Raw genomic sequence first — 24341 nt, 5'->3', positions numbered from 1 at the left:
TCGTGCAGCACCTGGGGATTCCGCCGTCTCCCACAGGCTGCACACTTCGGCTCCTACACCGCAGGGTGCCTCTGTAGAGCTTTGCAGCAGCCCCAGCTAGGTCCAGCATGATCAGAGGACGGGAAGGACGCTTTGCTCTTCAGAGATCCAATATTTCAGATCTGATTCTAGGCACTGGTACTGATTCTTCCAGGAACGTGTCTGTTCTTCCCGAGTAAACGTGCAGAGTCGGTGCAGTTTCAACAGCATCCAAGCCCAGTCCATTGCATGTTTATATTCTATTTATGAATATATACAAGACACACAAATATAGGTTTTTTTGTTTTGAAGTAATTATTAACCACATTTTTAAAAATCTTAGAGCTAGCCCACATTCTAAGGAACGGTCTTTTTCTGTTGTCTCCCCCCACTCCCTTTGGCCGTGCAGTGGTCTTTCTCTCAGTCGGTGATAATTGTAGTGCCTGTGTCACGTGTGTACTAGTTTGTATCCTACTTTTGTCCCCTGACAGTTATAATTAGCATTTCCCATGGTGCTGCCTGGCTTTCATGGTGGCCACACAACGTGTCACTGTGCAGCTGCCCCTCATTCATCCCAACAGCTCCTCTGAGGGAACACTGGGGCTCTTCCAAACCCTCTTTGGAGTGGGGTCACTGTACATGCCCCCTCACTACAGCCCTCATCCCTGCTGCTGAATTGTTTGATCAGACAGTGTTTCACTTTGCACAGAGATGGTGTCACATGGGGAAAAGTTCCGTCGTCTCCAGGCTCCCTCAGTGAATATGGACTGAACACGTGAGCTGGAAGAGGCAGGCAGCTGGTCAGATGGTCTTAGGCAGCCTACCTGGCTCAGCCTCTGGGTGACCTGCTGTCCACTCTTCTCCTCCAGGCGGATACCAACAGGGACCGGCTCTTCACAGTGAATGACGTCCAAGTTGGCGGCTCCAAGTACGGCATCATCCAACTGGGCGGTCTGCAGACCCCAGGACTCACTGTGAAAATGCATGAGAACCTCTACTTCACCAACCGGAAGGTACACAGGCCTCCCACCCCACCCCCCACCGTTAGCCTGACAGCCCCCACTTTGCATTTGGACCTGGTGCAAGAGGTGGTTGACCAAATTCAGAGCAGAGGAGAGAACTTTGCGAAGAAGTTAAGTCACAGTTGCTTCATTTTCCCAAGGGGCCAATTGAATGTTAGTTCCCAAGAACCCACAGGGGGAGGAAAGGACCTCAGGAGTTACTTATCTTGGGAGAGAAAATGAATTTATAGTCGGTGGGTAGACTGAGGCAGTGCTTCTTTAGCTGGTTGTGAGGACCTTCCCACCAGGAACACGAAGAGTTGATCCAAAGGAACCCAACCCCAAGGACAGGGTTCCCAGGATGGGCAGCGGTGGGCTGTGGCCTGGGTGGACTGCCCCCTGGGCTGCAAGAGAAGGCACCAGTCAGCCAGCCTGTGACACACACTGTGGCGACACTGAGATTTAAATAAACCTAAGAAGCTCATTGTCTGGGGGGCAACTCTTAAATTGTCCTGGAGTAAGAAGCTGAAACTTTCTGTTCAGTTGGTACATGAGCCACAAGGTGGATACAGGTTGAATATGGTTTGGGGGGAAGTAAGCTGGAGTCCACCTTCTTCAGAGGTAGGTTTGTCCCCACCATTGCAGAGCATTCAGCCCCGCCCTGGAAGGTATACCAGATGCCTCCCTGTGGCGCTGTGCTAGTGCTGAAGAACTGTGGCCTGCAGGTATTTCCATTTCCAACCCCACCCTCAGAATACCTGTTCCAGCCCACTTCAGAGAGGCAAGACCTGAAGAAAGACGTCATGTCTCTATCCCGACATGATACTCCACAAAAAAACCATTTTCTCTCCCCCCCCACGAGTTGGCAGTCAAACCAGTCTCTCCACCCTGCTGTGTGCTTCCTCACCAGGTGAATTCTGTGTGCTGGGCCTCGCTGAACCACCTGGACTCCCACATTCTGTATCTTTTGGCAAGCAGAAAGGTTGGTGGGCAGGCCTGGTGTGGACCTGGGCCCTGGGGCTGAGCAATTCTGCAGGCACATCTCACCCCTCAGGAAAAACAGTGCGCTGGGTAGAAAACGAGGATTCCTGTGGAGCAGAGAGACCCGCTGTCCCTGTGGTGATGATGCCAGCGTCTGTGCAGCACTGCTCTGGGAACTTCCTGTGGAAGTGGTGGAGCCAGGGGTCAGGACCCAGGTGGGCTCGCTCCAGGGTTGGCCCACCTTACCACCCTGTCCTGAAGCCTCGGGCTCTGGGGTTACTAAACTGACCCGGCGTCCATGCCGGAGATCTGGAGCTTAGCAGAGGAATGAAGCAGAAAGGAGCAATAAAGCCTTGGGAAGGAACCACAGATCCTCTTTGGACAAAGGAGAAAGAGTCAAGAGCAGCTGGGGCAGTGTCCCGGCAGGGCTTCCCGGAGAGGCAGGAGGCAGGGACCAGAGAGAGGGGGGTTCCTTTGGCACTGGGCACAGATATGTGGGCACTGGGTCTGCAGTCTCTGCCTTTCCAGAAAGTGAACAGGGGCTTTTCTGTGGGAGCACAGCAGTCAGGGTGGCTGAGCCTTTCCCCTGGGGCAGTTGAGGGCTCTTGGTGCTGCACAGGACAACTGACATGGCTTCAGGGAGGATAGTTTGGCCAGAAGTCAGAGCCCCATGTTACTGAGTCTTGTCCTTAGGTTCATTTCCGTAACAAGTGAGTTCTTTAAGCTCTGTACTGCTTACAGCAAATAACGTGAGTTGCCACGAGCTTTCTGTTAAATAATGCGTATGAGCACCCTTAGCACAGGACCTGGCTATCCCTGCCCTCATCCAGTGATGACTGAGTTGGGACCTCTTGTTTTTGCTATTTGTTTCCTGGTCCTCTGTTTCATAGGGTTTTTAAAGTCTAAAGTACATTAGAGATCCAATTAGAAATCTTTTGTAAGACAAATATACAAAGTGATGTACCTCCTGTGAATTTAAAATTCCACGTGGCTTTTGTTCAGTGGGGTTCAGGGGGTTGACAGAACTGCCTGTTACTGTGGTGATCTAACCAGAGGACAGAAAGGCCCCAGCTCCAAGAGAGAAAACAAGAACCTCATTCTCATTCCTATCGTAAAAGAGTATAGTGTCCCCGTGCTTCTTCCAGGAGCCTAAGGAGAGGATAAACATCCTTGTAATTGGATTTAAAATGCACCGTCTGTCGTAGCTTGCTCGGTGGTTGGCCCTCTGGTGGTCGTTTGAGGTAACCTTCAGGCTTTCGTGCACCTGGTGTTTTTATGAAGTTCATGGAATTGCCTCCCTTTAAAAAGATGAGCTTGTTCAGACCCGCACTCTGCGTTTCTCAACCCCCCCCAAGAGAGGTAGGAGCTTATACTGATTTCCTCGCACTCTGCCTGGGCTTGAGTTCACCTGTGGCCTGCTAGAGGCTCACAGCAACGCTATTGTCCCCAGAGGTATCCTATAAAATTAGATTGCAACCTGGGTTTCAGCCACAGAAACAACAAGTACACTTGGGTAAGCCCTTTCTCCCTCCGTCCTCACCCTCCAAACCCAGAAGCAGAAGAGGTTTACTTAGGAAGGAACTGAGCTGCCCAGCTGCAGTGTTCTCATTTATAGCCTAAGCAGCCTCTGTACTGGCAAGACCTTGAATTGGGGGGCTCACCATGCAGAGGGCTGGGACATGGACACATCCTGCATTCCAACAGGCAAGAAGGGGGCCTGACTGCTTTTTAAGTGTTTATATTTTCTGATGAGGTGCCTGTGTTCATTCAGCCAACAGCTGTTGAGCATATACAATCCCTGTGCAAAGTGCTGGAGACAGGCAGATAAACAGGAGAACTGGATTGCAGAGGGAAAAAAGAGGGCTTTTCAACTATACCTGTGACTTATTTTTCCTGTAAAAAAAAATCTGAAGCTAACTGTGGAAAAATGTAAATTTGTTAAATCCAAATGGTGAGTGTTGTTCTCCGTCCTGCCTGGTAGGCTTCTGTTATTTTTGGAAGGGTTCTAATGCCCACACTTCCTCCCAGAGGAGAGTCTTGTGCCTTATTGTCCTTAACAGCTTTCCCAGACTGTGCCTCATGGGAATCGCAGACACTCCCGGCTGTGTCACTCTGCTCCCAGCGTCGCTGTTCGTCAGCAGTAATCCAGGTACCGGCTCCTTTTCCTTTGAATAAGTCAGGGCTTTGAGGGAGGACTTTACGCTCTGCGTGGCATCGTGTTCACAGCACAGCAGAAGCTCCCTGGGGGTGCCTTGGAGAAGAAGTGTGGAAAGCACAGGCTGGGTGAGCCCAAGTCACCTCGCAGGGTGGGGACGGTCGGCAGAAGCACTGGTGGGAGTTCTTCAGTCCGGTCCCAGGATTAGTGCTAGAAGCACATGCATTTTTACTAGGTTGTCCTTCCCTCCTCTTACTTCTTTTGGATCATTTTAGTAGCCAAGTCAGAGTAAAAGTGTGTATAGTGATGCAAGAAATCAAAACATTGATTTGCGTTGCCCGAACACATCTGTGAAGCTCCTACTGTATGACAGGTGCTATCCAGGATACTTAACTTTCTGTCTTGGGAAGGCAGTTTGACTTCCTTCCTGGCAACCTTCTGAATAATAAGTTTTTAGCCTTTTGTAGAATTAACATCAGTTAAGACAAGGACCAGGCCCCTTATGAGTAAGTCTTCAGGCAGACCTGGGCACGCATCCCAGCTCTGTCCCTTACCATTTGAGTGGATCGCTTTACCTCTGTAAAGTGCCCCGTCAGGCGTAATGGAGGGTTAAATGAGGCACTGCACACTTAGCCAGGTACCTGGCATTTCATCTTACAACTCCTGAGGCAGGAGAGATCGTTATCACTGCTTTACAGATGAGGACGCCGAGTCCGAGAGAGGTTCACACTTTGCCTTGGAAAACTCAGGATATTTTTCCGAATAGCGGTTACCTTTGGGGAGAAATGGAAGCAATGATTGTGAGGGGATGAGAGGGGGTGTCTGGAGTGCTGGAATGTTCTATCTCTTAGCCTGGATGGTAATTACCTGGTTTTATTTACATTGGGGTAATTCATCAAACCGTATAATTGTGATTTGTGCCTTTTATGTATGCTATATCAATTTAAAAGTTTAATTTTTTTTAACAGATTATGCAGCTAGTAGGGGGTGGAGCCGGGATTGAAAACATATCGTCTGAGACACTGTAATGCCTCCCTGAGGGCTGTAGTACTGTTTTTTTGTTTTGTTTTTTTTGAAAATTGAGATATTTAATAGACAGTGCAAACCATAATTTCATCTGAATATAAATGTATGCAAATGTTTCCAGTGAGTTATCTATCAGTTATCACAAACAGCAACAAGGACCTTAGAGTTATGTTAGAAAAATGTATAGCTGGAATTTAATTCTAACAATCTCATTTGCTCTCAAGAGAATACCATCCATTTCAAATCATTGTCACAAACTCCAAAAGAACAGGGCAGTAGGCCAGAGTGGAAAACACAGGGGCCAGCACATAGGTGACGGACAGAAATACAGGTCTCAAGGAAATCAAAATCAGATGCATTATTACAACTAAGACAAGGAAAAGCCTGTGGCTTTTTAAAAACGACTTTTCTGCCAGTACCATACAGTTCTTACAGGGATGTGCAACAAGTCAACTGACTTAAAAAGACAGAGGCTACATTTTCAGATCATTTCAACTGCCAACAGTTGACCCTTTCCGTTGAGGATTCAGCAGTGGAGTTAGCGTAGTTCAGAAGCTCAATGTTGGATTTTCAAATACAGTTTATTTTACAGAAATTCCACATTATAAACAGCAGGCACCTCCCCGCCCACCCCCCGCCCGTCCCGCTGGGTGCAGACCATGCTGTGCAGAGTGAGGGGTGATGCGGCCCTCCTGCTTCGGAGTGAGATTGGCGAGCGATGGCAACCTGCCTGCCCCGTACGCACACACGCCTGCGTGCTGCCGCAGGCCTCCAGAGTCTGTCTGGGCCCAGCCTGGGGCCAGGATGGTTACATAGACCCAGCCCAGTTCTCCAATTCCTTCATGTCGTTGTCTTCCTCTTCCTTTTTCTTGGTTGGTTTTGACGGTAGGGCTATAGAGGGAACATTTGATAGAGGGACTGTTTCGGGCCCACTGATTTCCAGCAAGTTCTTGTCTAGTTCTTCCTGTTCTAATTCTTCTAATTCCACCATGAGCTCATCCTCATCAGATTCTTCTCCAAACCCTACAGGTTTAGAAATAGCTGTTGAAATCTCTGCAAGTTCTGGCTGGTCAGCAATGTCCGGCATTAACTCATCGACTTAATCAGTGTCCGTGTTGTCACGGGAGCTTTCATGGCCTCGGTGGCATCACCCGTGTTCTTGAGCACCTCGGTGTTCGTGTTGGCATTTTCCAGAGCCTCCGGCTGGAATTCGATGGTGGATAGTGTGCCATCAATCTGTGCCAGCTGCTTCTCATACCTCTTATGCTTTAGTGCCTGGAGGGCAGCGCACTTTTTTTTGGTGCCGTGATTCTTGGTGGCCGTCAGCTCCTGCTCGATCTTCTTTTCCAGGAACTCCTGCTTCTTACTTAGCATTTCCTCGGTGTCCCACAGTCTCTGGATGGCCTCCTGGGGGGTCGGGCCGCCCTTTGCCGGCCTTACCCCTCCAGCCCCAAACAGCTTCCCGAACACCGACATGGTTTCTGCTCCCCGTGCTCGGCTACGCCGCCTGCTCTGGCTCAGCTCTGTTGCCCACTTCCAGCCGCGCTGCTCCCAGCAGCCGCAGGCCTCACACCGCCTCCGCCCCGCAGCTGGACCCGGCTGCTCCTTGTTTGTTTTTTATTTTATTTATTTCTCTCCCTTCTCCCCCGCCCCCCCCCCCCCAGCTGTCTGTTCTCTGTGTCTATTTGCTGTGTCTTCTTTGTCCACTTCTGTTGTCAGCGGCACAGGAATCTGTGTTTCTTTTTGTTGAGTCATCTTGTGTCAGCTCTCCGTGTGTGCAGCGCCACTCCTGGGCAGGCTGAACATTCTTTAATGCTGGGCGACTCTCCTTACGGGGCACACTCCTTGTGTATGGGGCTCCCCTACATGGGGACACCCCTGCATGGCATGGCACTCCTTGCATGCATCAGCACTGCATGTGGCCCAGCTCCACACGGGTCAAGGAGGCCCTGGGTTTGAACCGTGGACCTCCCATGTGGTAGACAGATGCCCTAACCACTGGGCCAAGTCCGCTTCCCTGTAGTACTGTTACTACTACTACCTGGAAGGCAGGAAACATGATTGAAGTTCACTCAGAATAACCACTTCTGAGCCGGGCACTCTAGCTGAGGGTTTCCTCTTTTTCACTACCATAAAACTCAGAGGGAGCCAGGGGACAGATCCTTCTGAGCAGCTATTCCTGCAGGGTGCGCAGATCTGGCGGTGAGCAGCCTGGCAGCATGGAGGGAAGATTCTCTACTTAAATTGGCTGTTCCCCTCAGCAGGCGGAGAGCGGCCTGGCATGCTCTGCAGTTTCCGGATCTCCAGCGCCTGGGCCTGTGCGTGGTGCATGAATAGCCAGGCAGATAACTGCTTCAGTACAGGTGAGCCGCGGCTGCCTCCCCAGCTCTCAGCATAAGCCATGTAGCAGACCACCATCCAGCCACGTCTCACCGGCTCATCTCTGTTTCCGTCAGGCTTGCCTCGGCGGGTCCTGGTGACCAACGTGGTGACAGGGCACCGGCAGTCGTTTGTGACCAACAGCGATGTCTTGGCCCAGCAGTTCGCCATCACGGTTGGTTGGATCTGGAGGGGTGCAGTGTGGTTCCCCAAGAGTGCAAATTCTGCTGGGTTGAAATTTGATTCCCCTTTTCATCCTCCCTTTTACAGGAAAAAAAGGGCATCAGAAAGGATTAATGGGTTACATTGTGATTAGATTTGAGCTGCATGGAAGTTGGCTGATCCAGAAAGTCCTGGCTAAGCTGGTTTAAACAACTTTCTGTCTAAATGAATTGTTAGCAATCTTGAGTACGTGGATTAACCAGTAGGAAAATAATGGGGGGGGATATGTATAAAGTCCTAATTCCTAGCACTTAATTTAATCCACAGCTTTCAAGTTATACATCTTATAAATTTAAAAATAAGAATTCTAGTTCTTACTGTCTTTCATAGACTTGCCCGTAGAAAATGCATTTTTCCTAAGAAGTATGGAAATACCCCTTGTAGAGGAGGGAGTCCGCTGGCCTGCTTTGGCATTAGGCTGTTCATCTAGGCCTTCTCTAGTCATCTTCCTCCTCTCTTTGGGACCCCACATCTTACCAGGATCTCTCATCTCTCCTATTCCATACTCATCACCCTGACTTTACAAAAGACCTTGGTGGATTCAGGGTGCCTGTTGCTTTGGCTTCAGTGTGAGACCTAAAGGGATGATGCAGATTGGAGCCAGCTCTTCGGACCTGTGCTCTCTCCACATGGCGTCCAATCCTTCTACATCCCCCCGGGACTCGTCTTCCCCCATCCTCCCTGGGGCCCAAACCCTGACTAACCCCTCTCCACCCATACCTTCTGACCCAGGGGCTTGGATAGGGGAGGCGAGGCGAGCCGCATCACGTCGGCTGCACCCCTCCCAGCCTCAGACGGAAATAGCAATAGCTGAGCACCGAGCGGTCCTTCTTTCCACAGACCCCTGTGCTGTACAACGGCTGTCGTTCTGGGGAGATCTTTGCCATTGATCTGCGCTTCCAGAATCAGGGCAAGGGCTGGAAGACTACTTCTCTGTTCCACAACTCCGCTGTGACCTCTGTACAAATCCTCCAACAAGAGCAGTACTTGATGGCGTCAGACATGGCTGGGAAGGTAAGGGAAGCCCTGACTTTCCCAAACCCCAGGAATTTGTGGCCCAGAGATTGCCAGGTGATGGGGTGCTGGAGACGAGCCCCTTATACCAAGGCACGGGGCAGGGGACTGGCATCGGGAGACCACACACGTTCCAGACTGTTGGAGACCTGCTGGGCAGGCCACTGAGCCAGGGTGAGCCTCATCTGGCCTAGCAAGAAGTGAAAGTAGAAGGTGCTCTGGTTACATACTGTTGATGGACTCCAAGGCTCAGGAACTCGAGGTTGAGTATCTTCACAGCCAGGCTTCTGCACCTCAGGTTCAGCAGTGTACCTACCAGACCCTCCCTAATGGCCCCTTGTGTTTTCTCCCACAGATCAAGCTGTGGGACCTGAGGGCCACCAAGTGTGTTCGGCAGTATGAGGGTCACGTGAACGAGTATGCCTACCTGCCCTTGCATGTGCATGAGGAAGAAGGAATCCTGGTGGCAGGTACCCAGGGAGGGGAGAGTCCACTTCTTAGAGTCCCCAGCAACTTAGGCAACAGAAGCCCCAGGAGGAAAGGAAGAAGTCCAGGAAATGTAGAACGGAATAAAGGGGAACATGGGCATTTGGGGATGGAGGGGAAGAAGCAGAGTTGGATGTTAGTGGAGAACAGCCTAAACAGTCGCCAGTCGCTAGCCCTTTGTCCATGTTAGAGGGCAAGCATCGCTTCAGAAACAGGCACGAGCTAGGCTCAATAGAACATAGGAGCTGGGGGACCAGAGTTGTGGGTTTAAGTCTATTCACCAGGTCAGCATTCAATGTGACCTGTATCCTGTCACACAACTGTGCTGTCTAAAACCTGGGGCTCCCTGTTCTTTGTACTCACACTTCCAAGGGGATGCCAAGGAAGGAAAGTGAGATCATTGTAAAGTAACTGCCTCCCCAGCCCTCAGGTAACACCTTCTCCATGGATCCAGGCCCTGTAGATCAGGGGCAGAGCTTCTGAGCCATCAGACTCCCTGGAAAGGAGTTACAAGTTGACTGTGGGCTATGCTTATGATATATTCTGATATTGTGATAAATCAGTGTTTTTACATAGGAAATAGTAGGCCCGTGGCATTTAGGATTGTGTTCTCAGTCTTCACAGGTCCTCAAATTTGTTAAGATTCCTATGGTATATACTTCTCCCCCATGAACCTTTTTTTTTTTTTTTTTTTTGAGGAGAGAGGGGGCTAAAGAGCATCACTTTGTTAGAATTTGCTTAAACTTATCTGCCACTCTCACAAGCACTGGCAGTTTTTTTTAAGGCGGTACCGGGGATGGAACACAGGACCTTGTACATGGGAAGTGGGTGCTCAACCACTTGAGCTACATCTGCTCCTCTAGTTTCCTTTTAAAGTCTAATTTCCACAAGTTTTCTTCTCAAAAGAATTCCTGTGTACCGGATAGTAGATAGTGAGGCCTAGTTGAGAGGCCAGTGCCAGGGTCAGCTAGCTGCAGTGACCCAGTGAACGGCACAGCCTGAATTCTTCCTCAGCCGATGGAGCAGTGACTTCAGTGATGTGGCCTCAGAGTCATTCAGGTTGTCCAAAGCACTAATGTGAAATCGTGAGTGCCCAAGGGCTGCCCTCCTCTTGCCTCTGAAGCTCTCCAGCAGGATATGCCAGAAGTCTGGGCTACCATAACCGGTGGTGACGTGGGTCCCATGCCCCTGAATGAGACCTGAAGATGTTAACAGGTCTTCTGAACTGAACCATTAGACCGGAGAGGGAGAGTCGTCACTTGGTTTTCCTTGAATGTATCTTTTTGGTTTTACTTTGTCCCTCCTTTCCCCAGAACATAATGAGGTTGAGAGACCTTCCTGTTACTGTTTCTTACAAAGGAAATCAGTTGTGTGCCATGTAAACCGGGTGGGCCAGGCATTCCCTTAACAGTACAAGAGAAGTAGAATCCAACCCATTAGCCAGGAGACTGCTGAGCCACGCATGACGTCATGGCCGGCCAGTGCATCTTGTCACTTAAAGTATCTGTAGCTGGTCATGGTTCTAGAGCACCGGGGCAACTCCTAATTCTGATTTTCAAAAAGTACATATTATCAGTAGAAATAATTTCCATTTGTGAGGTTTTTTTCAGGTTCACAGGAAGTCATTTTTAGCCCTTAGGAGTCACGAGAGGCCAAGTGGTGTGCCCATGATTTCCTTTGCCCTCTCTTGCTAACCTGCCTCGTGTCTTCCCTCTCTCTCTTAGTGGGCCAAGACTGCTACACGAGAATCTGGAGCCTCCGCGATGCCCACCTGCTGAGAACCATACCCTCCCCATACCCTGCCTCCAAGGCCGACATCCCCACTGTGGCCTTCTCTTCCAGGCTCGGGGGCCCCCGGGGAGTGCCAGGGCTGCTCATGGCAGTCCGGCAGGACCTCTACTATTTCTCCTACAGCTAGCTGTGCAGTGTGCAGCCTGCAGGGATGTGGACTTGACCAACAAGTGCATTTTAAATGGATATCCCCTTTACACAGAGCCCATCCCCCGGCTGCTGGGCCAAAGGTAGAAATGTTCAGATGGAGACACCTCAGAAAAGTTATTTTAGTGACTTTGTGGGCTTAGAGAGCTTGAAAGTCCTTTCCATAAAAGGTGCCTATTTCTCTTGTCAAATTCCTTACAGCCTCCCCACTCCCCAGGTATTTCTGTTTGTTTCTTAACAAAAAGACTTTTTTCTAATTACTGAAGATTGGTGAAAACAAAAACAACAAAATAAATTGCCTCTTCTTTCAGCAAAAGCCCAATTATAAAACTGCAGTGGGGCTGTGTTAGGCTGGTTGGTGCGTGGGTTCCAGGAAGACTTGTGCCTGTGATTGAGAAAGCCAACCAGAATAAGAATAATAAGGGGGAAGTCATTTCTCTGAGCTCTACAGCACAGATGGAAAGGATGGAGTTTAGAATCATTAAACTTGACCTTTTTGAATAAAGCTCACTCAATGTCAGTGGCAGATCTCTGGGATTCTCCTTTTAGTATCATTCCTGAGCATTTAAATGCTAGCAGGTTTTAAACTGACAGGCCTTCACATGCCTTTGTTGAGGCACCTTCCAGAATGTTAGGTATAACCCCTCCTATTTCTATTATGGTGACTTGAATAGGAGATTTAAGAGCCCAGCAATGAAAATGAGCATTGATGTTTTGTAATCTAAAAGAAGCAATTTGTGAAATGATCTTTCGAAGTACTGAATGAACTGAATTGGCACCAAATACTAAAACCAAAAAGACAAAAATTTTTAAGAATCAATGGAACTACACTATACAGTGAACCCTAAGGTAACCATGGACTATAGTAAATACAACTATAAAAACGTGCTATCAAAAAAAAACCAAAAAACCTGCTATCATTGTTTGTAACAAATGTTCCACACCAAAGCCAAGTGTTAATAATAGGGCAGTGTCTGGGAATCCTGTGTTATATGCACGATTGTTCTGTAAGCCTACAATTTCTGCAATAAAGGGGAAAAAAAAAACAACTATGGTGCAGTGTGTTGCTTCTCTTGGTGATTTAGAAAACCATGATGCTTCGGCTGTGTGTAGCAGCTTACCTGCTGCAGCAGTGTCTACTCAGACCTTGGGTGAGGGACAACTAGAACAGTAGAGACTGGGGCCAGCTTTAATGGCTTTTTGGAAGAGCTTCCACCTGGCCTGGTGATCCCCTCTCTGCCCTTCACCACCCTGCTCCGTGCGTCCGGAGGCTGACCTCTTTGGACATCAGTGGCTCCCCGGCCCCTGGCCGCCAGGTAGCTTCAGCCAACGGGAAGTTCCCTGCAGAAAAGCAGAGGGCAGGAGGAGAGGGAGGTGGGAGTTTTTGGTCCCCTGGCTCCCTTCCTGCTGGGCTGTGGATTGGCTCTGGCTGTGTTCCTCCACCTAAGGCCACAGCTTCTCTTCAACAGACCTCTGGGTTCCAGTAACTTCTCCATTTGTCCCTTCTGACCTACAGCTGGTAATTGCACCTCAGTGTTGCTAGTCTGAGGAAACTTTGCTTTCAATTACCCCCTTTGTTCCATCTTTTTTCCTGTCTGAATCCTGATCAGTACAATTTATTGTACAGAGGACCAAAACAAAAAGATGAGAGGACTGAGATTATCTGATAGATGAGCTACATGTTATGTCTTTAGTGCCTCATTTTTTTTACAAAGCACTCTCCCCACATATTTTGATTTGATCCTTATAACAACCCCTAAAGGAGGTAGAACGGTACTGGTAATGTAATATTAGTGTATTTAGATAAACGGGCACAGAGACCTTAAGGGACTTCCCTCAGATCACAGAGCTAGGTAAGTATAGCTGGGACTTGAATAAGAAAACGAGCTAGCATTTACCAGTATTCGTGCGCTCCATTCTGCTGACAAAATAACCTGTGTCACAGCTACTGCTGTGGAGAAATCAGGAAGTGGCTTCATAGGTGTGTAAATAAATGTGTGGTTTTCACATTTCATGATACTCACCAGGGAAATGAATTTATCTGGCTTTCACTAATGGGTAAGAAGATTGTTACCAAAGTCCTTGTGTTTAATCACTGAGATTTTCGTCCCCGGGTCCCTGCAGGCCTTGACATACTAAAGTGCACATAGTAGGTCCCAAGAAATGTGTATACAATTGAAGGGCCCAAGGGACCACTGTCACTGCAGGGTGACATGCTACTACTGCCCAAGAGCAGTATCCACACCCAGCATTACGCTGGGACGCACGTTCATTTGTTACAGGATCTGAAATTTTGAATCACTGGTCTTGTTCTTCTAATGCAGAGCTTTCCCCACAGCCCTGCACTCACTATTTTAATGGAGTTGAGCCCATGAGTGGCTACTCAGTCCAATCTTGGTCTCTCCCCAAACAGTGGAGACAATCTGACCACTCAGGAGAAAATAAATTCTGGTATGTATGACCCTATCCCTATATAATGTCCCAACTCCTTTATCAAAATTTACCAGAGCTCAAATTCCTTCTTAAGCAATTACAGTTGTAAAACAAATCATTTTAGATTTCCCTTAAGCTAAGGGGAAAAAAAGGTTCTTCAAAACCTCTCATTGAAACTTTGCAGCAGCACTTTGTTCACTGATAAGTAATCACTGCTCCTAACACTTGCTCTAGGTTGTATGAATAGTGGTTAAATAAGTTGCAGTTGAAGCATTTTGGTCCGTTCACTTAAAAGTGCCCTAAAGATTAATCTCTTACAAGTCACACAATGTTTTTCACTTCCAGATCTGTTAGGGCATTTTACATTGTTCCCCATGTGACAGTGAAAGGTAGAGAATGAGCGGGTAACGGCAGTGGCATTGTGCTATTACATACCCTTTGCTAACCAGCCCAGTATTTGCTTTGCTTGTAGCCTTCTGGATAGAGATGAGAGAATACGTACTGATTATCACAAATAAACATCTGCCTTGCACACTCCACCAGTGCTATGTAGTCACTCTAGAATTAAGCTGGATCAACATGCTCTGGGGGCACTGTTGGCCTCTTCAATGTCCCCCAATAAGGATCCCAGAATTATCCTTTGAACCTAGTCAGAGTCTTCCTGTGACCTGCCAGCCTTAGATCTATCCTGGTCTAAATGTTTCATGTAACCATCTCCAGATCTCCAAAATCAATTTTAAGCTAAACTCAGTTTCCTCCATTTCTCCATTTATAGATGGTAAAAAGTTCCTGCTCCTTGGGAAGCGGACTTGGCCCAGTGGTTAGGGCATCCGTCTAACTACATGGGAAGTCCGCGGTTCAAACCCAGGACCTCCTTGACCCGTGTGCAGCTGGCCCATGCGCAGTGCTGATGCGCTCAAGGAGTGCAGTGCCACGCAGGGGTGTCCCCGCGTAGGGGCGCCCCACGTGCAAGGAGTGCGCCCCGTAAGGAAAGCCACCCAGCGCGAAAGAAAGTGCAGCCTGCCCAGGAATGGCGCCGTACACAAGGAGAGCTGACACAAGATGACTCAACAAAAAGAAACAGATTCCCATGCCGCTGACAACAACAGAAGTGGACAAAGAAGAACACATAGCAAATAGACACAGAGAACAGACAACTGGGCTGGGGTGGGGGGTAAGGGGAGACAATAAAGAAATCTAAAAAAAAGAAAGTTTCTGCTTCTGCTCCTATAAGTTTGTCCCCGCTACCCACCACAATGCCACTGCCACAGGACCTTTCTAAAAGATCCCTGCTTTCAATGATTTCCCGTGCCTCAGAAGAGAATGTGTGACCCTCTGTGATTTGGTCACGAAATACCTCTGCATCCTCTGCCCCATCTCTACCTCCAACCTGCTTCTTCAGGACACAAATGCTTCAAGGTCCCCTGCACATGAGGTTACCTCGTCTGGGCCTCTGCTCAAGCCATCCTCCACTCCTTTCATCTGTAAAAGACCAGCTTTTAAGTCTCAGCTTGAGACACACCGCTGGGAAGCTTCGTTTTCCCAGCACTTGACACCTAGATACTTGGTATGCTGAATGAACAATTTTTGCCAGCATTATATCCTCTTTATTCTTACAACCCTATGAAGTAGGTGGTGGAACCTCCAATTTACTGAAGAAACAATCTCAAGTTTGGTGATTTACCCAAGGTCTTCTGCTAGGAAGTGGCAGAGCGGGCTGGGTTGTCTGCTCAAGTCCAAGAATCTTTTTATGATGCCACTTGTGTGAGAAAGAATAGGGATTTTATTTGAGTTTTCCCTTTTTTCCTCTCTCCTCAAGCCTCTCTATATACAGATGACTTCTGGATTGGTCACCTGTCTTCATTCAGGTCTCCCTGCTTGCGCCTACCTCCTACCCACTTGCTTGCCTGGCTTCATCTGAATAAAGGCATCTGTTTCAAGAACAAAAAAGGACATTGTCTGCAGAGGCCACAATCTGAGCAAAGCACAGAGATACAAATAGAGGCAAACAGGGACAGTGTAGCACAGCCAGAACCGAGGGGATATGGTAACTGGGAAATCCATTTGGCCTCTGTTGGAATTTGCAGTATCTTCGGGACATCTGAGACAGATGTCTAGAGATGAGCCAGAGCCTTGGGGAGATTTAGGCTAGAGTTAAGGATTTAGGTACCATCAGTATAAAGCGGCAGTTGAAGCCATGGCAGTGGATTAAGCTGTGTATTAGCAGAGAACACCAAGCACGTGAAGACATGCTGTTATCTATAATACAAATGGTAGTTCCAAAGATGGCTCTGGTCACATGAGCCTATCACTGAATTACAGATTCTCTAGCACACCCTGCCATCCTACCATATGGGCTTTAGGGCTCACAAGTTCTTGACAGTTTCTGTACCTCTGTGAAGGGGAAAATTAAGCAAAAGGTAGACCTCACATTTTGTACAGTAACTAGAATTAATTCTATTAATGCCTAGGAGAGTTACAGGCTACCATTCTGGGTTCAGTCCTCCTCCTTCAGTGAGTATAGTTCTGAAATTCAAAATACAAATTTGGTTGCTAAATTGCCATCAAATCAGAGTATTTTTTTTAAACAATTGGAAGCCTAGCTCTTGGGTAATCAGCCAGACCCACTTGCTTAATCTCAAAGCCAGTTTCCCTGTTCCTTTTTAGTGAAAAAGAAGCACTATTGTCCTCTGCCACAAGAACTTCTGAAGACAAAGGAAAAGACTAGACATCAAGTTAAACCTAGGGACACAACAGTAGCAGGTTACCTTGATTTCTTTTTAAACTTTCCCCTTAAGAATACACTGACCTTATCTTATCTAGAAGGAAAAATTATGGCCAGAGACTCTACAGTGCAAAGGCAATGGAAGGCTGTGTGAGGTAGGGAACAGACTCCTCACTCTGGAATCAACCAGGCCTGCCTGGACTCAAACCCAGCTTGCAGTGTCCTTTGCCAGGTAACCATGGCCTTCTGAAGCATCCTAAGCCAGCATCTTCACCTTAAAACATGAACACTGTTCCTTACTTTCCAGTGTGGTTGGGAGGATTAACTCTCAACTCTGTAAAGCTCCTAACACAGTGCCTGACATATCCTAGGCACTTAAATATTAATTCTCTTCTCTGCCAATTCTAGTCAAACCAGCAGAGTCAAACCCAAGGGCTGTGGGCTAGGAAACTGCCTCGTTCTCAGTCACAAGCAGAAATCTCTAGTCCTTGTTGTCAGGGGCATGTACAACACACATTCCCTCCACCTCTGAGCAAGGCTTTGAACCAAAAAGTGATTAAAGCCTTTATGTAGCATGCACACACACACATGTGCACATAGACACAGAGACGAAACTAATCTCTGCTATTAGATGTCAGGATAGTGGTTATTTCTGATGGGGGAAGCACCTAGGAGTTTCTGGGGTATGGTCATTTTCTATTTCTTCATCTGTGGTTGCTGGTTGGTACATCTTATTTAGGTTGAAAAAATGAATCAAGTTGATGTGTACATATAAGTGGGAGAGCCCAATGGATGCTTTTAAGCCTTTGTATTTTCACCCCAAATTTAGTTGAGGCTGGGCTTAGCTGTGTACAGATCAAGAAGAGAACCTCGTATTAATCTGACACTGGGAGAATTCCTTCCATTCCTCAGTTCATCTGACTAATGTAAGGAAAGGAATTCAGAAGATTTTTCTAGATTATTCCTATGAAAAGAAAGCCTTTGGCTAGGACAGCGGTAGGCTAACGTCACTACTGTGCAGCTAGGCAGACTTAAATGCTCGGGGGTGCCCTGGCATGAAAACAGAACAAACAGGGAGGCAGACTTGGCCCAGTGGTTAGGGCATCAGCCTACCACATGGGAGGTCTGTGGTTCAAACCCCAGGCCTCCTTGACCTGTGTGGAGCTGGCCCACACGCAGTGCTGATGCGCTCAAGGAGTGCCCTGCCACGCAGGGGTGCGCCCCGCGTAGGGGAGCCCCACACGCAAGGAGTTGCGCCCCGTAAGGAGAGCCGCCCAGCATGAAAGAATGTTCAGCCTGCCCAGGAGTGGCGCTGCACACACGGAGAGCTGACACAAGATGACGCAACAAAAAGAGACACAGATTCCCGTGCCGCTGACAACAACAGAAGCGGAGAAAGAAGAACACGCAGCAAATGGACACAGAGAACAGACAACTGGGGGGGGGTGTAAGGGGAGAAAAAGAAATAAAAATAAAAATCTAAATAATCTAAAAAAACAGAACAAACAGCTAGGTCTAACATGGGACACTATCATTCACCTCTTCCTCTCCAGACCCTCACCAACCTGCCCCATTCTCCCAAGAAATAAAGGAGAATAAGGCACAGAGGCAGGAAACAGAAAGAAGGAAAAGAAGATGGGGCAAGAGGAGAAGGAACAAAGACAAGAGAGCTGATGGCCACTGAGAATGAGAAAACAGGTGATGAGACACAGGAATTTAAAAGACAAGGCAGGGAAGGGAAAACGAAGAACAGAATGCCAATAAAAAGGCAGGGGGAAGCAGACGTGGCTCAAGTGATAGAGCATCCGTCTACCATATGAAGGGTCCAGAGTTCGATCCCCAGGGCCGCCTGATCCGTGTGGTAAGCTGGGCGACGCACAGTGCTGCCACACACAAGGAGTGCCATGCCACACAAGGACACCCCTATGTAGAGGTACCCCACGCACAAGGAGTGTGCCCCGCATGTAAAAAGCACAGCCCACCCAGGAGTGGCGCCACACACACAGAGAGCTGATGCAGCAAGATGACACAACAAAGAGAGACACAGTTTCCCAGTGCCACTGGATAATACAAGCGGACACAGAAGAACACACAGCAGACACAGAGAGCAGACATTGGGGGGAAAGGGGAGAGAAATAAATAAAATAATTCTAAAAAAAAAAAAAAGGTAGGGGAAAAAAATGTGTTTCCAGAGGTTACCAGTAGTATCCATTTTAAACCCAGAAATTACAAATCAAGTCAGAAGCAGTCTATTCTACTATGAGAGAAAAGACCGCCCTCAGACTGTTCACACCACCAGCCCGAAACCCTGAGAACCTGAGTCACTGAACAGCTGCATGATGGAGCTGTGCCGCCTGACACTAGCTTCCCACACCGGCCGGCACAGCTTTGCTCGGGCTGCTACTCCCACCAGCACCCCACAACAGCCCAGTCCTGAACACCCGCTTTGGAGAGGTCTGATGAACAAGGCAGAAGACAGGCAAACAGTGTGGTGACAAGGTATGCAGCCCAGTACCCACGCTCCCGAGTTCTGTGGCCCTCCCTTATCCTCACACTCCAAGGCCCTGCTTATTAGCAAACCGACATGGGGCCCGTGCTCTACGTAGAAGCCAGGGGAAAACAGCCTGCCGTCCCACTATTCAAACCTGCTCCTTGTTATAACTGTTTTGTCGAACTCAGCTATACTTTTTTTTAAAGTTCCGTTTGTTATCCTAAAAAAAAAGGTTCCTGTTTGTTAGTTATAAACCGAGATATTTACAGGTGAAATATTACAACACGAGGAATAGGGCCTCTCGTATGCCTTCTACTCCGAATGCCATTGGCTCCCTTCCCATCGACTAAGAGGGAACAAGCAAATACAGACGGGAGAGTCGGAGGAAAGAGTCAGCAAAGTCTGTGTTCAGCGGGAAGATTCCTTTATAATAGCAGATTTGATAATACACAGTTCTAAAGTTGGGCCTCCAGGAGGCAGGAAGGGAGCAGGTGGAGAAGGGCCAACACACGCCAGCGCGTACGCCACACTGATACCCCTGCCAGGCCGACCGCCCGCATACCTCCCTGACGCTCCACCCACCCGCCCAGTTCCATTAAGAACTGTGTTGCTTTTGATTCTTCATTTTGGGCCTTTGATGATTAAATCCACATGATAGGATTTCTGCACAACAGTCTCTTTCCAGTCACAATAGATGTGGATGTCCAATCTCTTGATGAGAAACAAACGTTTGACTTCTCTTGCAAGGACGGAAGAGAGATTTTTTCTTTAAGATCTGTTGAAATATTTATATGTAATTTTTAAAAAAACACAAACTAACAGTCCATTCTGTGCTCTGTGTCCCTGGAAGATTTCTCACGATCATCCCTCCAATAGCTAGAGGGTCGTGTGTCTGGGAACAAAGAATTAAGACAATTTAAAATAAGCAATAAAAACCCTAGTGTGACACTCAAAAGCAGACTGTGGGCTTGAGGGGCTGGAGAGGGGGAGAGTAGCGGATGCTTTGATTTAGGAGCAGATGCCCCGCTTTGAGGAAAGCCTAGTGGAGGCACAGACAAAAGCATCAATAAGCAGGGAAGGCTACCAGGGAAGGCCCATTTCCTTCTGTGCCCTTGTAAGCACAGTGGGCATCACATCACCCCCCACCCCCTTCACCCACTCTGGTGACCTGCTCGCCAGGTTGGGTGGTCTCTGCATGCCACAGGCTTCTGCTAAGAATTGGGATTCAATTCCCCTGAGGGACCAAAACAGAATTCCCTTCAGGTTGTTCCAAGTAGGAAGTACCTGGAAGCTCACTTTCCCAGGCAGGGAAAAGGCAAGGAATGGCGAGGCTTCAAAGGCTTGGGGAGCAGCAGCAAAGCGTGACGAGATGCAGTGGCTTTGAACCTGGCTCGGCTTGGTAGGGAAGACCTGCTGCCACTGACACCGTACCCCTGGGCTGGGGACAGGCTGTAGTAAGTCTTTGCAGCCAGCAGCCACCTGAATATGCCCCTAGTTCCTTTCATATGCATATACGGGTATATATATATATATTTATATTTATTACTTTTAACTGAAATAAATGCAACAGATTCAGGTTCATTCCCCTTTGCTGTGAGCTGCTCGGTCCCCTGCCCTGAGGGGCTCACGCCTTCCGGCCTGCAGCCAGGCTCCACTGGCTTGTCATCCGCCCAAGCCCCGGCCAGGGAAAGTGGCCCCAGGACGAGGAGAGGAGAGGGCACACACCACAACAGGTAACCAGGAGGGCTACCCCAACGAGATTTCTGTTTCTAACCCTGAGAACCTAAGGAATTGTGAAGGACTTGGAGAGGGAGCTGGGGTTAAAGGTCACCGGGCTTTTTATTGCAGTTAAAGCAGACTCGGACAGGATGGTCCCAGCCGCGAGAGGGGACAGCCCGGCGGTCATGGGAGCACTCGTCACAGAAGCCCTGTCCACAGGCCCGGCAGTGGTGCTTGGAAAGCTTGATGCTGAACTCCTTCCGGCAGTTATGGCAGTGCAGGATCTCGTGGTCGGGTACCCAGTACGCTGGCCTGGCTGCGTCCTTAACCAGACCTGCAGCAGGGAAGGGACGATGGTCAGGACACGCAAAACCCAACACCCCAAGTGCCATCTGGCTGTCAATCTCAACCGCACAGAGAATCACATAAGGAGCTTTAAAAAAATTCCAGATGCCCAGCTTTACCCCATATTGTCCAGATCAGAATCTTGGAGGCTGGGGCCCAGGCTTTGATATTTATGTATCTATTAAGCTCTCCAGGAGATCCTAACGTGCAGCTGCATGAAAAAGCACTGGAGTAACTTCTAGAGTCAGACATCCCTCATTCAAATCCCAGTTCTACTGAGCACAAGTTAATTAGTAGCCCTAGGACTAAGGGAAGTTACTTACCTTTCAGGGCATTGTTAGCTTACTCATCTTTTAACAACCCAACTCCAAGAGCTGTTATGAGGATTACAAGACATCACAGCGGTGTGCACTGGCCTGGGACCCAAGGCCTGGTAAGTGAACACTGCACTTGGTGAGCAAGTTGGTGGGTTATCTGTGCCAAAGGCAGCCCCTGCCCCTCCCAGTTAGTCCTGAGGCGGATACAGCCTGAGCTTCAAGCCTGGGCAAATCCAGCTATTCCTCCACTCTTTGAGTCAAAAGCTCATTATCTGTTCATTTTGTGGACCTGCGAATGATTAAATCTGATCCAAGCCGTTTTCATCACACCCTCCCTACGCCTCCCCCCTCCCCGGAGTCCTTGGTTTCTCACCTACAGTGGGCCAAACTAACCCAGGCTAAGCACTCCACACACTGGTTGGTTTTCCTTCCTCTTCCTCTCCACATCCTGGTTACGAGTACCCCACATCATCTGCAGCTGAATCCTAAATCCTTAATGAATAATAATTAGGCTAGTGTGGCAGCTTGGGGATAGCCACAGTGCTTTGATACTCTTCCCATCGAGAGGAGGGCTGGTCTGTGTCCCCTCCCTCGATTCTTGTCAGGGACTGTGACAGCTCTGGCCAGGGGACTACAGTAGCAGTGCCTGTGTGCCTGTGTCCAGGCCTACAACACTGGCCACTTCTACCTCCCGCCCTTGGAACATTAGCTCCCGGAGCCCCGAGCTTCTGTACACCGAGTCCAGCTATCCCTGAAGAGACCAGACAAGACATGGGGAGGGAGGGGCTCTGCGGACCCAACCTTTCCACCGTCCCTGCCAAGGCACCCAGGATGAAAGTGACTTAGCAGAGACCCTCGAGACCAGCCCAGCTGTGAGTGGAATACCATGAAATACCACCAGGCAGTGCCACTGAGAGCAAGACTGTGACCCAGTCAACCCCTTCCTGACTTCCAGAACCAAAAAAACCTAAGCCATGATAAAAACGGTTGTGTTTTATGCTGCTGCCTTTTAGGGTACTACCTTATGCAGCAATAGGAGGTATACAATAGGATGGCCTCCAGGAAAAGACATGAAATCACTAGGGTAATCAGCAAAAGCAAGCAAGCATGCATTTCTTTCTTTCTTTTTTTTATTTCTCTCCCCTTCCCCCTTTCCACCCCCCCCCCCCCAGGTTGTCTGCTCTCTGTATCCATTCGCTGGGCGTTCTTCTGTGACCGCTTCTATCCTTACCAGCGGCACCGGGAATCTGTGTTTCTTTTTGTTGCGTCATCTTGTTGTGTCAGCTGTCCGTGTGTGTGGCACCATTCCTGGGCAGGCTGCACTTTCTTTCGCACTGGGCAGCTCTCTTTACAAGGCACACTCCTAAACATGCATTTTTAACAGATTCCTCGTGGCCCTACTCCATCTAGGTCGACAAGCCTTTGACAGAATGAGAACCCAGGGAGCTCTGAAACCCTTCATCCCACATATACTACACCCAAGAGCAGCTCTGCGAAGCCCACCTAGTGGTATGTCGATGGCTGTCACCACAGCTCCCAGAGTGCTCTGCACGGCCTCGCCCACCTTCCGAGCAATGAGTGTTCCCCCTTCATCATCTGCCTGGGCCTCGGCCATATCTGAAGACAAAGGACAAAGGAAAAGCCGTCACCCCTTAGTCCAACGGAATCAGAAAACCCAGGGAGCAGTCAACAGAGCACTTCTGCAAGCCCAGGCCCTGAAGTTGGGTGCCATCTGTTGGGCCTTTACCGGCAACCATCTGGAGCTTTTCATTTTGTTTTTGTTTTTAAGAGGTAACGAGTTAAACCCAGGACCTCATACACAGAGAAGCAGGTGCTCAGCCACTGAGCTGCATCCGCTCCCCAATGAGAGTTGGCTGTATCATTTGTTTGTTTTGTTTTTAGGAGGTGCTGGAAATTGAACCCAGGACCTCATACATGGGAAACAGGTGCTCAACCACTTGAACAACATACCCTCCCCTAGAGCTATCTTATAACCTTCCTTTTAAGTAAGCAAGAAAGGTTCTGGGGACATGATTTAGAACCTTCTTCAGAGAGAAGACTCAGTCTCAGCCATCTCTGGTAAAGACAGCTGCCTTTTTAGAACTCGACTGTTATGTGGGTTATTTCCTTCCCTGAGAAACATTTCTGTGGACTTCAGCAGGAAAGGTTCAACCCCTGAGGAAAAGAACTCACAGGATTCTAACAAAGAGCTTAGAGAATGACTGGCCTTTGCTCTCAGAAGAGCGCAGGGGAGCAATTGCTCTCAGAAGAGCAATGTTGGCTGGGGCCTGTGTCCCAGGGAGTCCAGGTCCCAACACCCAGTGCCAAGGAGAGAGGTGCTCCCCCTGTACCCTTGCAGCTCATGGGCCCCACGTTACCTAACTGGACATTCCTGGCATCGTAGCAGTTGTCACACACCCGCACAGGCGCAGGGCCCCAGCCCCGCTCGGGCACTGGCCGGGTCTTGGATGAACAGCTGTCACAGAAGCCCTCCCCACAGGCCCGGCAGTGATGTTTGGTGTCGTTATCTTTAAAGGATGTCGCACACTTGTTGCAGCTCTGTTCCAAGCCCAAAACAAAGCAGAGAGGCAGGTAGTGTTTACATCTGCTCAGCTGAGGAAGTCAGTGAGACCCACGAGGTGACCATGGGGCCATCCTGGAATAGCAGGCCCCCGAGAGTCCTAACAGTGGGGCCCTGAGACCTCAGCCACATGGAATGCCCCCAAGGCATATACCTGTGATTACCATTTTCTTCCAAGAAGTGCCCAATCTACTCTCAAGGACTGAGTCACAGTGCTTCCAGAAGGGACAGTGCTAATTCTAGCCAGAACAGCTCTGAGTTCATTTTCTTCACAACCTCTTGAAAGAGCCTCTGGAAAGCGCTAGTGGCAAAAGCAACTAGAAACTACGGGTGGTAGGTTTTAGCTCAATTAGGAGGAAAACTTTCTAGAAATAAGAATGAAAGGAAGGCTTGTGAGGAGGGAGTTTCCTATCACAAAAGGTTTGGGCCCACGCCGAGCACTCCTTTGCTGTGGATGCTGTAGAAGAGATTTACCAGTCAGGCCAAGGATGCGCCTAAGTGACTTCCCAG

General features: G+C 48.9%; 2 protein-coding genes and 1 pseudogene across 11 annotated transcripts in view; 1 reads left to right on the top strand and 2 right to left on the bottom strand.

The window, feature by feature from the left end:
• The window catches only part of DCAF4 (DDB1 and CUL4 associated factor 4), a 31011-nt gene extending 18742 nt beyond the window's left edge, over nucleotides 1-12269 (top strand). For 3 of the 6 annotated variants that reach the window (XM_004466047.4, XM_004466049.4, XM_004466050.5), the window contains 8 exons: nucleotides 888-1031; nucleotides 1930-1979; nucleotides 4070-4149; nucleotides 7443-7544; nucleotides 7638-7735; nucleotides 8623-8796; nucleotides 9152-9266; nucleotides 11007-12269. In XM_004466047.4, the coding sequence (XP_004466104.2) occupies nucleotides 888-1031; nucleotides 1930-1979; nucleotides 4070-4149; nucleotides 7443-7544; nucleotides 7638-7735; nucleotides 8623-8796; nucleotides 9152-9266; nucleotides 11007-11200 (957 nt within the window). In that variant the 3' untranslated portion in view covers nucleotides 11201-12269. The remainder of the gene's footprint in view (nucleotides 1-887; nucleotides 1032-1929; nucleotides 1980-4069; nucleotides 4150-7442; nucleotides 7545-7637; nucleotides 7736-8622; nucleotides 8797-9151; nucleotides 9267-11006) is intronic. The other 3 variants (XM_004466048.5, XM_058293112.2, XM_071213815.1) reach the window with 1 other exon arrangement.
• LOC101435218 (charged multivesicular body protein 4b pseudogene) lies at nucleotides 5873-6744 on the bottom strand (annotated as a pseudogene).
• A 7007-nt stretch (nucleotides 12270-19276) lies between the features above and the next one.
• ZFYVE1 (zinc finger FYVE-type containing 1) overlaps nucleotides 19277-24341 on the bottom strand; it is a 54244-nt gene continuing 49179 nt past the window's right edge. The window contains exons 10-13 of one of the 5 annotated variants that reach the window (XM_058293109.2): nucleotides 23629-23809; nucleotides 22754-22867; nucleotides 21644-21742; nucleotides 19277-20922 (exon numbers count right to left, since the gene is read on the bottom strand). In XM_058293109.2, the coding sequence (XP_058149092.1) occupies nucleotides 20690-20922; nucleotides 21644-21742; nucleotides 22754-22867; nucleotides 23629-23809 (627 nt within the window). In that variant the 3' untranslated portion in view covers nucleotides 19277-20689. Of the gene's footprint in view, nucleotides 20923-21623; nucleotides 21743-22753; nucleotides 22868-23628; nucleotides 23810-24341 lie in introns of those variants that run through there. The other 4 variants (XM_058293110.2, XM_004466051.3, XM_071213814.1 and 1 more) reach the window with 4 other exon arrangements.

Source organism: Dasypus novemcinctus, chromosome 3 (genome assembly GCF_030445035.2).
Source record: "Dasypus novemcinctus isolate mDasNov1 chromosome 3, mDasNov1.1.hap2, whole genome shotgun sequence".
In the NCBI taxonomy this organism is placed as follows: domain Eukaryota; kingdom Metazoa; phylum Chordata; class Mammalia; order Cingulata; family Dasypodidae; genus Dasypus; species Dasypus novemcinctus.
Note: the sequence above shows the minus strand (reverse complement) of the source record. Positions and strands in the feature narration are given on the sequence as shown.